At 39.1% G+C, this 17,756-nt stretch overlaps 1 protein-coding gene across 3 annotated transcripts in view; it reads left to right on the plus strand.

Moving 5' to 3' along the window:
- Positions 1-17,756, plus strand: part of RDX (radixin) — a 100,895-nt gene that overhangs the window by 4,733 nt on the left and 78,406 nt on the right. For 2 of the 3 annotated variants that reach the window (XM_032285644.1, XM_032285643.1), the window contains exon 2: positions 13,095-13,169. In XM_032285644.1, coding sequence (XP_032141535.1) covers positions 13,158-13,169 — 12 coding nt within the window. In that variant the 5' untranslated portion in view covers positions 13,095-13,157. Of the gene's footprint in view, positions 1-13,094; positions 13,170-17,756 lie in introns of those variants that run through there. The other variant, XM_032285645.1, reaches the window with a different exon arrangement.

A 17,756-nucleotide genomic window follows, 5' to 3' on the forward strand; every position in this document is an offset into this window, starting at 1 on the left:
TTTTTTTTTTTTTTTTTTTTTTTTTTTTTTGATATGGAGTTTTGCTCTTGTTGCCCAGGCTGGAGTGCAATGGTGCGATCTCGGCTCACCGCAACCTCTGCCTCCTGGGTTCAGGCAATTCTCCTGCCTCAGCCTCCTGAGTAGCTGGGATTACAGGCATGCGCCACCATGCCCAGCTGATTTTTTGTATTTTTAGTAGAGACGGGGTTTCACTATGTTGACCAGGATGGTCTCGATCTCTTGACCTCGTGATCCACCCGCCTCGGCCTCCCAAAGTGCTGGGATTACAGGCTTGAGCCACCGCGCCCGGCCCACACTTTCCCTTATGGAAAAAGTTTGCCAACTTCTTGGAAAAAACATCCTGTTGAAAGGATATTTTAGATATGGTATTGAAGAAAGGTACTATATTGTTCATTTTCTCTACGATTATAGGATTTATAAAGCTGTGAACTTCATTATTAGTAATTGAGATAAGGGACTGTTTTCTTCTGAATTTATGGCTTTCAGGACCTTATGGCTTTCAGGACCTTAAATGTTTTTTTAAAAATTTATTTGTGAAAAGTTTAAGTCAACTAGGACTGAGTGCAGGTAATTTTTTTTTTTAATTTAAAAAAATTTTTTTAAAAAAAACGGGGTTTCACCATATTGGTCAGGCTGGTCTTGAACTCCGGACCTCAGGTGATCTGCCCGCCTTGGCCTCCAAAGTGCTTGGATTACAGGCGTGAGCCACCACGCCCGGCTGAGTGCAGGTAAATTTTTGAAGTGAGCACTCTTCCGTTTTGAGCCCTTAGGTCATTTATGATGCTTTGGCATCAGATAACAGAAAATTCTCAAACTGGCTTAATCAATGAGCAAACTTGATGTCATTTAAAAAAATTTTTTTTAAAAACAGGGCCTTCATCACCTAAGCTGGAGTGCAGTGGCGCTATTACAGCTCACTGCAGCCTTAACCTCCTGGGCTCAAGTGATACTTTAAGTTTCTCCCACCTCAGCCTCCCTAGTAGCTGTGACCATAGGTGTGTGCCACTATGCCGAGCTGATTTTTTATTTTTTTCCAAGATAGGGCCTTGCTCTGTTGCCCAGGCTGGAGTGCAGTGGCGTGATCTCAGCTCACTCCATCCTCTGCCTTCAGGGTTCAAGCAATTCTCTTGCCTTAGCTGTAGCTGGGATTACAGACACAGGCCACCAAGCCCAGCTAATTTTTGTATTTTTAGTAGAGACAGGGTTTTACCATGTTGACTAGGCTGGTCTCAAACTCCTGACCTCAAGTGATTCACCTGCCTTGGCCTCCCAACGTTCTGAGATTACAGGCATCAACCACTGTGCCCGGGCAACAGCTAGTTTTTTAAAAATCTTTTTTGTGGAGTTGGGTATCCCCATATTGCCCAGGCTGGTGTCTAATTCTTGGGCTCAGATGATCTTCTGCCTTCGACTTCCTGCCTCGGCCTCCCAAAGTGCTGCAATTACACGCGTGGCCAAAATTTAATGTCTTATATACTAAAAGTCCAGAGGCTCAAGAATGGTTCAACAATGACATCAAGGACAAGGACCCCTTCTCTTTCCAACTCTCTTCCCTGTGATTTTCCGCATTAACTTTGTACTACGACTACCCTTCCCTGTCCCAATTTGGCTGCTGCAGAGGAATGAAAATGCTGAGGTTGGAGGATCACTTGAACCTGAAAGATCAAGGCTACAGTGAGCCACTTGTCCCATTTTGGCTGCTCCATCCCATCCAGACACAGCAATATCCAAAGGAATAAGAGGAACTGCCTCTTTTCCAGAAACTCCCAAGCAGATGTTTCTCAGCCTCATTGGCCAGAATTGGGGCACATTCCATACCCAACCAGTCAACTGGCAAGGGTAATGGAATTGCCCTTTCTTCCAACTATGTTCCTAATATATTATTTTCTCTTTTTTCTTTTCCCTTCCTCCCTCCACCCCTCCCTCATTCCCTGTCTCCCTAGGTGCTTCCCTCTCTGTCACCTCCCTGCTGCTGGAGTGCGGTGGTGTGATCATAGCTCACCGCAGCCTTGAACTCCAGGACTCAGGCAGTCCTCCCGCCTCAGCCTCTAGAGTAGCTAAGACTACATGTGCACACCACCATGCCTGGCTGATTTTAATTATTTTTAGAGATACGGTTTCACTGTGTTGGCCAGGCTAGTCTCAAACCTGTGGCCTCAAGTGATCCTCCTGCCTCAGCCTCCTAAAGTACAAACAACCATACCGAGCCCCATTATTTTCATTATTCATCTATGTCACATCTTTGTTTCTTTTTTACCCCCACCCAAAGTCATATCCAAAATTGATCCGTTACACATAGTCATATGTAGTGAGCTCATATCTTTGTGAGTACCAACTTCAGTTAAATTATGAAAGGAGAAGTGTTGATTCCTGTTAAAATACTTGACAAATTGTGGTCCATGGGCTAAATCCAGCCTACTGCCTGTTTTGTAAAAAAAGTTTTATTTGAATATATCATAGCTTACTTGTTTACGTATTCTCTATGGCTGCTTTCCTGCTACAACAGTAGAATAGTTTCAGCAGAGGCTGTATGGCTTACAAAGCCTAAAATGTTTACTTGCCTGGCCCTTTACAGAAAAAGTTTGCCAACCACAGCTTTAAGATGTCAGTCCTACATTCAGACAGTTATTATGTGCCATGTACTCTGCATTTGAGGATAGAAAGATGAGTAGAATACTGAGGAATTCTCACTATAATGGGAAGATAGATGTGCCATATTATATTCATAAAGTGTGTTAAGTGCTATTTTTTTTTTTTTTTTTGAATTTTTTTTTTTGAGATAGTGTCTGTGTTGCTCAGGTCAGAGTGCAGTGGCTTGATTATAGCTCACTGTGGCCTTAACCTCCCAGGCGAAAGTGATCCCTCTACCTCAGCCTCCCAAGTAATTGGGACTACAGCTAGTGCTCGACTTACGACCACGATTGGTTCCGACAGACTGGTCATAACACGATTTGGTTGTAAGTTGAGTAGGCTATATGTACAGTTGAAATGGTGCACGCGGAGATGGTAGTGCTGCCGGAAGCTGGTCCGCACTGTTGTACGCCCAGCTGGGCAGTGTTTATGCTGCCAGACGCAGAACAGTCGTGGCTAGCGATTGTGGTCGTAAAGTCGAATGGTCGTACGTTGCATAGGTCGTAAGTCGATCAATACCTGTATAGTGGCTTGCCGCCACTCCCAGCACTTTTTTTATTTTTTGTAGACATGGGATCTCACCATGTTGCCCAGGATGGTCATTAAACTGCTGGACTCAAATGATCCTTTGGCCTCGGGCTTCCAAAGTGTTGGGATTACAAGTGTGAGCCACCACACCCAGCCAGTTAAGTTTTGTCACAGTGGTGTGTATAAATGAATTAATATTCAGTGCAGCAGTGTTTTAAGCACAGTCTTCTGTAATGTGGGTTCTGTAAATTAACCAGAGTGGGTGTGTTTATAACCAGAAATCCTGGGAGTACATGGAATAATGTGGATACATGAATGCAACATAAGGATTCTTTTTTTTTTTTTTTTTTGGAGACATAGTCTCTCTCCGTACCAGGTGCCAGGCTGGAGTGCAGTGACACAATCTCAGCTCACTGCAACCTCGACCTCCTGGGTTCAAGCATTTCTGCCTCAGCCTCCCAAGTAGCTGGGACTACAGGCACTCGCCACCATGCGCAGCTGATTTTTGTATTTTTAGTAGAGGTGGGGTTTCACCATGTTGACCAGGATGGTCTCGATCTCTTGACCTTGTGATCTGCCTGCCTCGGCCTCCCAAAGTGCTGGGATTATGGCATGAGCCACTGTGCCCAGCCAGGATTCTTGTTTTTTTTTTTTTTTTTTTTTTTTTGAGAGAGAGTCTTACTTTGTCACCCAGGCTGGGGTGCAGTGGCATGATCTCAGCTCACTGCAACCTCTGGCTCCCAGGTTCATGCAATTCAGCTGCTTCAGCCTCCCGAGTAGTTAGGACTACAGATGTGCTCCACCATTCTTAATTTTTGTATTTTTAGTAGAGATGGGGTTTTGCCATGTTGGTCAGGCTGGTTTTGAACTCCTGACCTCAGGTGATCCGCCCACCTCAGCCTCCCAAAGTGTTGGGATTACAGGCATGAGCCACTTTGCCTGGCCATAAAGAGCCTTTGTTCATCTCTGTGTTCCTGTTGGTTGTCTCTTCTTAGTGATGCTTATTAGCTTGGTCATTTTAAAACATAAAGAAGGAGAGGGCCGAGCGCGTTGGCTCATGCCTGTAATCCTAGCACTTTGGGAGGCCAAGGTGGGTGGATCACCTGAGGTCAGGAGTTCAAGACCAGCCTGGCCATCATGGTGAAACCCCATCTTTAAAAAAAGAAAAGAAAAAAGAAGGAGAGGAAACTATTGCCTTTGACAGTAATCAACAGAAAAATTAAAATGAGCATTATGTGTAAGATTAGTTTACCATCAAAGTCAATAAACATTTTGAGGCCCACCTGTGAATCAGGCAGTCTATCAGTTTGTCTAAAAAGTTAATATCTAGAAAATTAGAAGCTTAAATATTTTATAGTGACAGAACTGCCGTGTAGCCTTATTGACTGTATTAGGAAATATTATCTAGTTATGAGGATATTTAAGATATATTGACTTTGTTCTGTTTTGAAAATAACCTATAATATCTGATATTTCAGACCATATCCAGGGGAGAATTATTTGTGAGAATTATTTTGTGTTTGCTTCTTTCCTGTTATGTAAGTGACTTGCATGAACCCATCTTCGTTTTTCCATTTCTAAACTTTTTTTTTTTTTTGAGATGGAGTCTCACTGTCACCAGGCTGGAGTGCAGTAGTGTAATATCCACTCACTGCAACCTCCACTTCCTGGGTTCAAGCAATTCTTCTGCCTCAGTCTCCAAAGTAGCTGGGACTACAGGTGTGGGTGCCACCATGCCCAGCTAATTTTTGTATATTTAGTAGAGATGGGGTTTCACCATGTTGGCCAGGATGGTCTCGATCTTGACCTCGTGATCCACCTGCCTCGGCCTCCCAAGGTGCTGGGATTACAGGCGTACACCACTGTACCTGGCCCCCCGTTCTAAACATTTTTATGTGAATTTTTAATGTTTTCTTAAGAGTGAAATGGGGAAGTTGGACTGGATTTAGCTTTCTTTTAGTATTTAATAATTGCAAATTATAATGTATTATTTTCTTTTCTGCACACCTTAGGAACAATACAGATACAATTTTGCTTTTTAAATTTACAGAACTCTTAGAAGAGATCCTAAATTCAGTGTAAAACTTTGGTATTAATATTGCAGTTCAGCTTTATAAATTTTAGAAATTTGCTTTACGTTTTCACTAACATATATATATATATATATATATATACTACTCACATGTTGAATATTTCATTACTTGAAAATATCCTTAAACGAGAAATCATTTCTACATGAGCAAGACTTAATATCTTATTTAAAACTGCCTCTCACCCTTACAGGAAATCCACTTACAGAGGTGATCATACCAGTTGTTAGTGTGCGCTTAAAACATCTTTGAGGTAGTCTCTTGACCTGATAACAGTAGAGGAGAGAGCTTTAACAGTTGACTTCTTGAAAACCCCTAGTAATTGTTTGGAACGAACTTGTCTAGAATGGCATCTGAGAAAAGTAAAGTAAGGTAATTAAAAGAGCCCCAGATTAGGATTTAAAAGGACTTCTGACTTTGTTAAGTAGCCCTCTAACATTGAGCAAGTCATTTATTTGAATCTTAATTTCTTTTTCAGAAGAGTGAGAGATGTAACACCTGTCTTGGGCAGGAAGCGGGAGGGCAGTTACTGTGAAGATTAGGAAATGTAGGCAGAGTGGAGAGTGAGCATTCTACAAATGCTCCCGTATTCACTACCCTTCTTGCTTTTGGCCTTATTTCTTGCAAAATGGAGCTACAAATTCTTGTTCTCTTTGCTTCACTTAGGGATGACATGGCATTATATAGGTAAAAGTACATTATTATTGCTATTAAATTTAGTATTAACTCTGAGCTAACAGCATAATAAGCATAGTTCTTTGTGTATTAAAGGTTTTAAACCTGTGGACCTATGGCCTTGAATGGGGAAAAAGTTACATCTTTATTTTTACATTTTTTTCTGCTATGAATATAGACAACATTAGCATTAGCAGTACAGTGCCAGAGACTGTGTCTATTTTTTTATTTAATTTTTATTTTTTATAGAGATGGGGTCTCTTGTTGCCCAGGCTGGAGTGTAGCTACATGATCACGTCTTGGCTGAAGTGACCCTTTGGAATAGCTGGGGCTGCAGGCACACATCCCCACACCCAGTAATTTTTTTATTTTTTGTCAATATGGGGTCTTGCTAACATTGCCCAGATTGGTCGTCAATTCCTGACCCCAAGACATCGTCCTGCTTTTGTCTCCCAAATTGTTGAGATTACAGGCATGAGCCTCCACACCCAGCCTGGAGACTGTTTCTATTAGAAATGGTAGATACTTTAATAATACATTAAAGCTGTCTCAAAATAACATACTGTTACTTAAAGTATTACAAAAGAAGCATATATATTACTATAAGTTTGTGTTTCTTATGCTTTGATAATTATATTCCAGTGTAATTGGTTTCTTTTTGTATTTCATGCATGTATTTGTAACTTGGTGAATTTACAAATTGGCGGTAAATTGGCAGAGGAGTTCTCTTGGAATTTATTGGTCTGTGGAGAGACCATAATTATGATCAGAGGTTCTGAGTCTCAAAAGGCAGAAAAACATTAAAATAATTAAAATTAGGTTTAGAGAAAACAATATCTCAAAAGTGAAATCAGGCAATCTGCTATGAATTATTGATGCTTCAGTGCTGGCACTGCATGGACCAGACTTTATAACACTTGTTTTACCACCTGACATGTGGGAGTCTTGTGCCACTGACTTAACAGAGCTCAATGTGTTAAAGATGAGGCTATTTTTCCATGGTATTAGGTACAAAGGAGACTGTTTGACGGTCACCCTCAGAGTTAAAGAAGAGAATGTTTATTGTGGCTCTTTCTCTAACACATCTCTAATGTGTGGCACTGTGTTTGAGTGCATATTCATAAGAGTGATTTTCTGGAAATGGAAGATGTTTGCTGGCTGGCAGCGCCTCTCAAGATGACTTGCTGGGTATGTTGCTGCCATGACTGTACTTTGTTGCTTCTGGAGGAGTAGGTGTGGAAAAGAGGCAGGGCAAGACCACCTGAAGACATTTAAGAATGGGAGAAAATTAAGAATTTAATTGGTTTAATTACGTTTAAACCAATAAAGTTGCAGATTAAATTTAAGAGAATTAAGAGTGGGGAGGAGGGAGTAAATTTTTATTTATTATGAGGAAAGATTGGAAATGCACAAATATAAATATGTCTTTGAAATATAATGCTTTAGGCAGCTTATTTATTATTTTTTTGTTTTTTAATTTATTTTTTTTTTGGCTCCCCACCCCTCCCTTTAATTATTTTTTTGATGGAGAAAAGGAAAGACCTGAAAGACCAGGTTTTGTTTCAAGTTAGAGATGGAACCCCAGAATATGCATCTAGTTTTCTTTGCTTTCCATGTGACATTTTATGAAATTATCTATTCTACTGCTAATAGATGCCAGTTTCAGTTAAAAACATATATTCGTAAACTAGAAGTGTCTCCTTTTTTTTTTTTTGAGACAAAGTCTCATTCTGTCACCCAGGCTAGAGTGTGGTGGTGTGATCTCAGCTCACCGCAATCTCCGCCTCCTGGGTTCAAGTGATTCTCCTGCCTCAGCCTCCTGAGTAGCTGGGACTACAGGCATGAGCCATCATGTTCGGCTAATTTTCATATTTTTACTAGAGAGATGGTTTCACCGTGTTGCCCAAGCTGACCTCAAACTCCTAACCTCAAGTGATCCTCCTGCCTTGGCCTCCCAAAGTGCTGGAATTACAGGCGTGAGCCACCATGCCTGGCGAGAAGTGTCTCATTGAGGTTAAACAATATTCTCTTCATGTAAATATTTTCTGTTAATCACTAAATTGGTGAAAACACTTAGATTTTAATAGCATTTATTACATAGCTTTGTCCTAAAAAAATTTAAGGTAGATTCTTACATCTGTTGTATTATATAAGCTAATGAAAAAAATATATAAACAATTTCATGAAATATATTTTTGAAATTCTTCTGATTTTTAAAATTAGATACTTAACGAAACTCTGTTCAAAGTACTCAGTTTCTCTGTATCCAGACATTCTTTGTAATAATACCTGTGTTTTTCTGTGTTGATGGATGGGTAGCTACATATTCTGCCTTTCTACTTAACCTTACCTAAATGTTGACACAGTTTGTTTTAATAATATGGAAAAACAAACCCTCCACAACCTTGGAATAGTCCATTATAGCACATAGTGTCCACACACATAGTGTCAACATTACTTTGGTGATTGTAATCATTGGCTATTGTAAAAGATGCTGCTGTGAATATCTTGATACAGATCACAACTTGTTATATTTATTTTGTGGGGAGAAATAGCTTCTGGAGGTTTATTACAGAAGCAGGATTTCATATTCAAAAAAGCTCAGTAGCTTTTGTTATGTGTTGTCTACTTTCCAGAAATATGGAGCCAGTATGTGGTGCTACCTGCAATACTTACCTACTTGTTTACCAACATTGTTTATCCTCATTGGCATGCATAATTAATATTTATTTTGCTAGTTTAATAAGTATATCATTGGTAAAACATACGTAGTTTTAATCAGTGGAACATTTGTGTTTTTAACATAAGATTTGTTTGTGACATTTCTTATTGAACTGTTTACTGAGTGGAATCTGAGCAATATCTTTGTATATTTAATTATTTGATTACTTTGCATAACACCTTTGTTATACTGTTGCAAATTTTTCTACTCTTTTTTTTTTTAATTTGGGTATTTTATTTTACCTGTGTAGAGATTTAAAATAAAATATATTTATCTGTTTTTATTATAATCTGTATATTTTTCTTAGTCATATTATGTTATTCTTCCAAAACTAGAATTTTTTCCAAGTCTCTCTCTCTTTTTAAAAAAATAATTAATTTAATGATTTTAATAATTTAATAATTTAAAGTATTTAAAAAAACGTAGAGATGGGATCTTGCTATGTTTTCCAGCCTGGTCTTGAACTCCTGGGCTCAAGTAGTCTGCCTATCTCAGTTCCCAAAGTGTGAGATTACAGGCATGAACCACTGCTCCTGCTTTCTTTTTGAAAAAAATATTAACCTACTTTCATTTTATTAAATGGTATTGTGAAGTTATGGGTCCAACTTTAGTTTACTTACTTAGAATCATTCTGCTTTTTCATTGTAAGAAATTAGATTTTTAGGCTGGGAGCTGTGGCTCACACCTGTAATCCCAGCACTTTGGGAGGCTGAGGTAAGCAGAACACCTGACGTCAGGAGTTTGAGACCAGCCTGGGCAACATGGTGAAACCCTGTCTCTACTAAAAATACAAAAATTAGCCAGATGAGGCGTGAGCCTATAATCTCAGCTACTTGGGAGGCTGAGGCAGGAGAATCGCTTGAACCCGGGAGGTGGAGTTTGCAGTGAGCCGAGATCATATCAGTACACTCCGGCCTGGAAGATAGAGCGAGACTCCATCCCTCCCCGCCACCCCCCAAAAAAAATAAGTTAGTTTTTTATTACAAAACCACTACACTTTCATTTTACAAGTTTACAGATTTTAATTCTTAGAGCCTCTTAATATTTTAGAATATAATTATTCTGGTCTTTTCATTCATTCCTTTTTTTCTATTTGTTTTTTATTTTAAAATTTAACAATATTTAACCCCAGTCTCCTGCGTGTCCGTCCTTAAAAAAAAAGAGTGATGGTATTCTATGGATTTTTTTAAATGTTTTGTTTTTTTCAAGATGGGATTTCACCATGTTGGCCAGGATGGCCTTGATCTCCTGACCTTGCGATCCTCCTGCTTTGGCCTCCCAAAGTGCTAGGATTACAGGCATGGGCCACCATGCCTGGCCTAATGTTTTATTTTTTACATTTTAGACAGAGTCTTGCTCTGATGCCCAGGCTGGATTGTAGTGGTGTGATCATAACTCACTGCAGCCTCAAACTTCTGGGCTCAGGTCATCTTCCTGCCTCAGCCTCTTGAGTAGCTAGTACTACATGTACGCTCTACTATACCTGGTTAATTTTTATTTTTTATTTTTTGTAGAGACATGGTCTCTCTGTTACCCAGGTTGGTCTTGAACCCTCAAGTGATCTTCCTGCCTTTGTGCTGGATTACACGTGTGAGCCACCATGCCTGGCTACTATAGATGGTTTTATAACCTGCCTTTTTACTTAGTGGTTTGTAAATCTCTTCCTATGTCGTTTAGCATTTTTCTATAACATTTTGATGGGCTGCATTATGATAGTGGATCCTGTAGATACACCATGATTGACCTAACTAAACTCCGAGTTTTATGTAAACTTATATAAATTGTACTATAATTAGAGTCTTTGTAACTGTATCATTATACATATTTGTTAATACTTTCTTCAGGTGTATTTCCACAAATGAAGTTAGTTAGCACTCCTTTAATATCAACAAAGAGGAGGAAGACAGACTGATAGGTTGTAGAGATCTGGATGCTAGGTGTTAAAAGACTTGTACTTTGGCCATTTATTGCCAATGTAACTTAGGACAAGCCATTTTGGCTTGGGATAAAACTTCTAGTGATTGTATCATCGATTCAATAAAATGCTTATGTAATCTAGAAAACTCTTAATATTCAAAAAATGGTCAAAGTTTTGATGGTGACATACATGTCTTATATATGTGTGAAGAATTTGAATAAAATTGTTCTGTGAAATGTGAGATGAAGGAATTTTTCTGAATCAGGTTATAGATCATTTTTTGTTTGTTTTTTGAGATGGTGTCTTGCTGTGTCGCCCAGGCTGTAGTGCATTGGTGATCTCAGCTCACTTCAACCTGTACTTCCCAGGCTGAAGCAGTCTTCCATCACCACGTCTGGCTAGGTTTTGTATTTATTTATCTACTTTTTTGGTACAGACGGGGTTTTACCATGTTGCCTAGGCTGGCCTCAAACTCCTGGGCTCAAGTGATCCCTCCACTTCTCAAATTGCCGGAATTACAGGTGTGAGCTATCGTGCCTGGCCTGGAGGGTATTTTAATCAAGACCTGAGATGATGAGATCTGAACTAAGGCAGTAATAGTAGTTGGGATGAAAAATGGGCATAGAATTTAAAAATTGGACTGAAATACATTTAGGTTTATTTAGGTGAGTATAGATGAGAATAAGCTAGGAAATGATAAGAATTAAGAAATGAGGGGTTTATGCCTCCAACAAAATTTCATTGCTTAGTGGTTCACACCTGTAATCCCAGCACTTTGGGAGACCGAGGCGGGTAAATCATTTGAGGTCAGGAGTTTGAGCCCAGCCTGGGTAACATGATGAAACCCTGTCTCTACTAAAAATACAAATATTAGCTGGACATGGTGGTGGCTGCCTGTAATACCAGCTATGGAGGCTGAAGGAGGAGAATTGGTTGAACCCAGGAGGCAGAGGTTGCAGTGAGCCGAGATCACACCACTGCCATCACTGCACTTCAGCCTGACCAGCAGAGTGAGACTCCATCTTAAAAAAAAAAAAATCTTGGGTTGGGAGGAAATTTTCTCTAGTTCTCTAGTTACAGCATTCTTTTTTTTTTTTTTTTTTTGAGATACAGTCTCACTCTGTCGCGCAGGTTCTTCAAGTACAGTGGCACAATCTTGGCTCTCTCTGCCTCCTGAGTTCACGTGATTCTCCTGCCTCAACTTCCTAAGTAGCTGGGAGGGTTTCAGGCAGCTGCCACCATGCCTGGCTGATTTTTGTATTTCTGGTAGAAACAGGGTTTCACCATGTTGGCCAGTGTGCTCTTGAACTCCTGACCTCAAATGATCCGCCCGCCTCAGCATCCCAAAGTGCTGGGACTACAGTCATGAACCACGGTACTTGGCCTTAGTTATGGCATCTTAAACAGCAATTGATAACTTTTTTTGTTTTTGGCTTATTTGTTTTTGAGACAGGGTCTTGCTCTGTTGCCCAGGTCGGAGTGTGCAGTGGTATGATCACTGCTCACTGCAGCTTCAGCCACCTGGGCTCAAGCAGTCCTCTCACCTTGACCTCCCAAAGTGTGGGGATTACAGGTCCCAAAGTGTTGGGGTTACAGATATGAGCCACTGTGTCTAGCTGAATGCAGGGTGTTAGCGTGCAAGAGCTTTGCCTGTTTTGTACACATTGGGCGAATAAGCTGTTCATATTTTCCTCCACTTGTATTTTCAAACTTACAGGAAGGAGAAATAAGCCAGGTGCAGGGGCTCATGCCTGTACTCGTAGCACTTAGAGAGGCTCAGAGGATTGCCTGAGGCTAGGAGTTTGAGACAGCCCGAGCAATATAGGGCGACCCTGCCTCTACAAAAAAGTACAATAAAAAAACTAGCTGGGCATGGTGGCATGTACTCATGATCCTAGCTGCTCAGGAGGCCAAGGCAGGAGGATCACTTGAGCCTGGGATATTTCGGTTGCAGTGAGCTGTGATGTCACCACTCTACTCCAGCCTGGTTGTCAGAATGAGACCCTGTCTTTAAAAAAAAATAAAAAATAAAAATTAGTTTCTTGTGCTTTTTTTGTAGCTTACATTAATCAGAATTTCCTTTTGTTTTTGGCAGTACAGAGAAAAACATTGAAAAGTATTCTTAAGCTCTTTTAGAATCTGCATCCATGTGTCCTCACTTTTATTGTTCCTTTCTCTAACATCCTGGGTACAGAGATGAACCTGACAGAGAGAGCTTTTGGGCTCTTAGCGATGATGTTTCCTTGCTCTTTGTTGTCTGTAATTAAATTAAAACTTCTGGTAGATCAGTGTATTTATACCATGGTATTTGAGATGTGTGGTGTTTATAATTTTGGATATCAGTCTTTTTAGGGAATGTGCAATGCTAGTAGAAGACCTTGAAAATTAGAATGAAATCACTCCTTGTTACTTTTAAAATATTTTAATTTATATCTTAAACAAATTATAGTTACAATAGAAACCTTATTTAAAAAGATAATAGATTATGCCTTTTTTTTTTTTTTAACAGAAAGTGACAACAGAATTCACAGAAGTGAAGAATTTTTAAGAAGGTAACGGAAAGAGAACGAAAATGCCGAAACCAGTAAGTTATTTTATTACGCTTGACACTGTCTACATAGTAATGCTGGGGTTCAGGGGTGACCTCAGCTACCCTGAGAGCACGTTTCTGGAGGGTTCTTGGTCTCCTGCTCTCTCAAGAATGAGAGGGAACCAGGTGTGCTCGCAAAGTAAATACCGGACCCCAAACAGTGTTTTTGCAGAAAGTGAATTTATTTTAGGTGGAGAGAGAGAGAGAGAGAGAGAGAGAGAGAGAGAGTGAGAGAGAGAGAGTGAGTGTGTGTGTGTGTGTGTGTGTGTGTGTGTGTGTGTGGACTCCAGAGGGAAAATCCAGGAGAGAGAAAGACAGCTTCCATGACAGAGTTTGTGGAAGGGGATTCAGACATGGAATTCAGTGGGGTGAGGAAGAAGGGGACTTTTAACCTGGGAGGAGCCCCCACCTTCTCCAAGACGTCTGGCCAATGAAAGGAGTTCCTTAGAACTTCCACTGGAGTGATTGACTTTTGACCCTTTCCCACCCCAGCGAAAATTTTAAGATAGTTAAATCTCTTGGATGGAGGGAGATGGGAACGAGGCATGGCGCTGAGAAATTCTTGCCCTTAAAACCACACCCCATTGTGGACCGGGAAAGAGAACACTTTCCCCCAGTAAGATACCATTAAATTCTTTTTGGAACGAGGCATAGAATTTTGGTAGAGTTCTTGGAAGAAAAAGATACTGATATTACTGTTATTTGTTTTTAGATTAATAGGGCTAGAGCATAGTATTATGTATGTGGTCATGACTTCTAGGTCAAACTCTTAGTTTTCACCTTGGTTCTGCCTCTAATCTCGGTTACCTTTGTTAATTTAGCACAATCTGTACAATTTTTCATTTCCTCATGTATAAAATGGGAATATAATTAGTTACCCTAGGGAATATGGTAAAGGTATCTGATACATATATTTAGTGCCCAGTAAATGATAAAAGCAAAGTTTGAAAAATGAAGCAACAGCATTTCTAACAGCATAAAAAACATGGCATACTTAGGAATAAATGTACAAATGCTGCGTAAGATCTCTACACTGAAAACTAGATGTAAGAAATTAAAGATTTAAATATATAGAGAACTATACAATGTGTATAGATGTCTTTATAAACTTGTATTAAGAAGTCAGTTCTCCATAAAAGCTTTGTAAATGAAATTCAGTTCCAGTCAGTTGAATCCAGGCAGGCTTCTTTGATTAAAATTGACTAGCTGATTCTAAAATATATTAATATATGGCTATACCAAAATGTGTATGGAATAGCTAAAGCAATTTACAAAAAAAGAAAACTTACACTCCTGGATTTCAGGATTTATTCTTATGTCACTAAAGTAAGACATTGAGTTACTGATGAAAGAATAAATAGACTAATAGTATTGGTGAAACGAAAATACACCAATGCACATGCATACACACATATGTATTCATTAGATTATTGAAAAGGGTGTCACACAATTTACTGGGGAACTAAAATTATTTTCAACAAATGATATTGGCACAAAGGGTTATCCATACAGAAAAACATGAACATTGACTCTTGTCTCACAATTTACACAAACATAAACTCTAAGTATAGACCTACATACAAAAGCCCAAACTATAAAACACCCAGAAGAAAACATAAGAAAAAATTTGTGACCTTGAAGTAGACGAAAAATTTTATATAATACACAGAAAATTAGAACCATTAAAGAAAAAGTTGGAGTTAATCAAAATTAAAAACTTTTTTGTGAAAGATAGAACATGGAAAGGCAAGACAACAGGAGAAAAAAGTTGCCATATAAAGTTCTTCTACAGTTCAATAATAAGACAACTCAGGTGTTTTTTTTTTCTCCTTTTTTTGAGCAAAATATTTGAGCAGATAATATTTCACAAAAGAAGCTATATTAGACTGGTAGACTGGGCATGGTGACTCATACCTGTAATCCCAGCATTTTGGGAGGCCGAGGTGGGAGGATCACTTGAAGTCAGGAGTTCAGGACAACCTGGCCAAAATGGTGAAACCCTGTCTCTACTGAAAGCACAAAAATGAGCCAGGGATTGAGGTGCATACCTGTAATCCCAACTACTTGCGAGGCTGAGGCAGAAAAATCTCTTGAATTTAGGAGGCAAAGGTTGCAGTGAGCCAAAATGATATATCACTGCACTCCAGCCTGGGTAACAGAGTGAGACTTGTCTCACAAAAACAAACAAAAGACTGGTAATAATCCAGTGTAGATAAGGATGTGGAGCAGCTGTTGCCTCCATTGTATTTCTGGTAGGAATATGAATGTTTACAGCCAATTTGGAAAACTCTTTGCCAGTATAATTGAGTGGAGAGTGTTTATTATTCCTTTTTTTTTTTTTTTTGAGGGGGACGGAGTTTTGCTCTTATTACCCAGGCTGGAGTGCAATGGCGCGATCTCGGCTCACCGCAACCTCTGCCTCCTGGGTTCAGGCAATTCTCCTGCCTCAGCCTCCTGAGTAGCTGGGATTACAGGCACACACCACCATGCCCAGCTAATTTTTTGTAGTTTTAGTAGAGACGGGGTTTCACCGTGTTGACCAGGATGGTCTCGATCTCTTGACCTCGTGATCCACCCACCTCGGCCTCCCAAAGTGCTGGGATTACAGGCTTGAGCCACCGCGCCCGGCTTATTATTCCTTAAAAAGTCAAAATTATATATGCAGTTGGATATTGATTGTGTGTTGTTTATTCATTACCAATTCTGGGAGTATAGAACTTGCCCTGTGGAGAAAACAGCTCTTGAAGCTAGGTAAGTTTCAGAATGTGGAAGTTTTTGGGCTTTAGAAAGGTGAATTTACAATATATTATGTGCATATGTCATTATATGATGAAACTCCCTTCAAGGTCTATGGCATCATCTCTAAAGTATTAATATTTCTATAGATTCATGTGTGAATAGTCACGTGAAGTGGAATAAATTAATTCGCTACAAGTGATAGTCTCGTGTCACTTCATGTCAGATTTTTGCTCAAAATTAATCTTTGGTTTTCAATGCTTTTAGGATGTCAAAATTACGGAATAGGGACTGTGGGCCCATATTTGCAATAGCCACAAAGCCATGATGATTTAGGAGAAAACATCTAACAAATGAGTAAAGTGATTTATATGGAGCAAATTATAAGCAAAGGGATTTATATGAAGCAAATTATAAGCTCTTTATTTTAAAAGATTTTGAAAGTCATTGAAGGAGGTCTAAATCAATGTACAGTGAGAAAACCATAGTCATGTATAGAGTCAATATTAATAAAAATGTTAATTCTTAACCAAAGATACCGAAGAATTTCGTCTTGTTCCAATACTAAATCATAAATGGTATATTTTGTAAAGTTCACAGTTTTATATGGAGTCAAGAGTGAAGATAATGATCCAGGAGTAGTCAAAATAGTTCTGAAGAATAATGCAAACTTACCCTACCAGATATCAAGACTTATTTAAAGAAATACTAATCAAGACAATAAGATATTAAAAGTAGTTTAATTGACCAGTGGAACAAAATTATATCCACGCTTATGCATATATTTGATTTGTGACAGCACAGAGTTTGGAGATTACATGAACTAATTAATTGTATTGGAATTTTAAAAATTCCCTATATTTTCATTCATATGGAGATTAAAAATGAAATTGGACCTCTCTCATTATAAGCAAAAGTTATTGAAAATTATGAAATTCAAAATAATAAATATATGAATATCCTTATGACTCCAGAGTATGGAAGGATTTCTTAAGGGTGGCAAAAAATTGGACAGGTACAGTTGGCTGATGCCTGTAATCCCAGCACTTTGGGAGGCTGAGGCAGGTGGATCACCCAGGTCAGGAGTTTGAGACCAGCCTGGCCAATATGGTGAAACTCTGTTTCTACTAAAATTAGCAAAAATTAGGCATGGTGGTGCATACCTGTAATCCCAGATACTTGAGAGGCTGAGGCAGGAGAATTGCTTGAACCTGGAAGGTGGAGGTTGCAGTGAGCTGAGATCATGTCACTATACTCTACGCTGGGCAACAGAGTGAGATGCTATCCCCCCCCCACCCCGCCAAAAAAAAGGATGGAAAAAATTGGTATCTGTGTGTAAAATATTTATAAATTCAACATTAACATTAAGAATGTCAGTTTATTATAAAGGACACTGAAGAAAGTAAAATAAATCACAATATGGGAGGTTATTTTGTAAGAAATAACTGACAAAGGATCAGTATCAAGAATATGTAAAGACTTCCTACATAAAAGTAAGAAAAAACAACTCAATAGAAAATAAAGTCATATGTGTGAACAGACATTCTAAGATGAGAATGAGTGGTCAGTTAAACATACTGTATTAGTTTTCCATTGGTCTGTGATGAATTACCACAAATTTAGTGTTATGAAACAGTACCCATGTATTATCCCAGTTTTATAGGTTAGAAATCTGGGATGATGTGAGTGAGTTCCCTGCTCAAAGCCTTATAAAGCTGAAATCAAGGTGTAACTTACTCTGCAACCAGCCAATTAAATTGGTTAGCTTAGGCCCTCCTAGATAATTTTCCTGTCCTAAGGTCAGCTGTTTAGTAATCTTAAGTACTTCTGCAAAACCCCTTTTAT

Source organism: Sapajus apella, unplaced genomic scaffold (assembly GCF_009761245.1).
Source record: "Sapajus apella isolate SASKATOON/1434 unplaced genomic scaffold, GSC_monkey_1.0 scaffold16, whole genome shotgun sequence".
Lineage (NCBI taxonomy): Eukaryota > Metazoa > Chordata > Mammalia > Primates > Cebidae > Sapajus > Sapajus apella.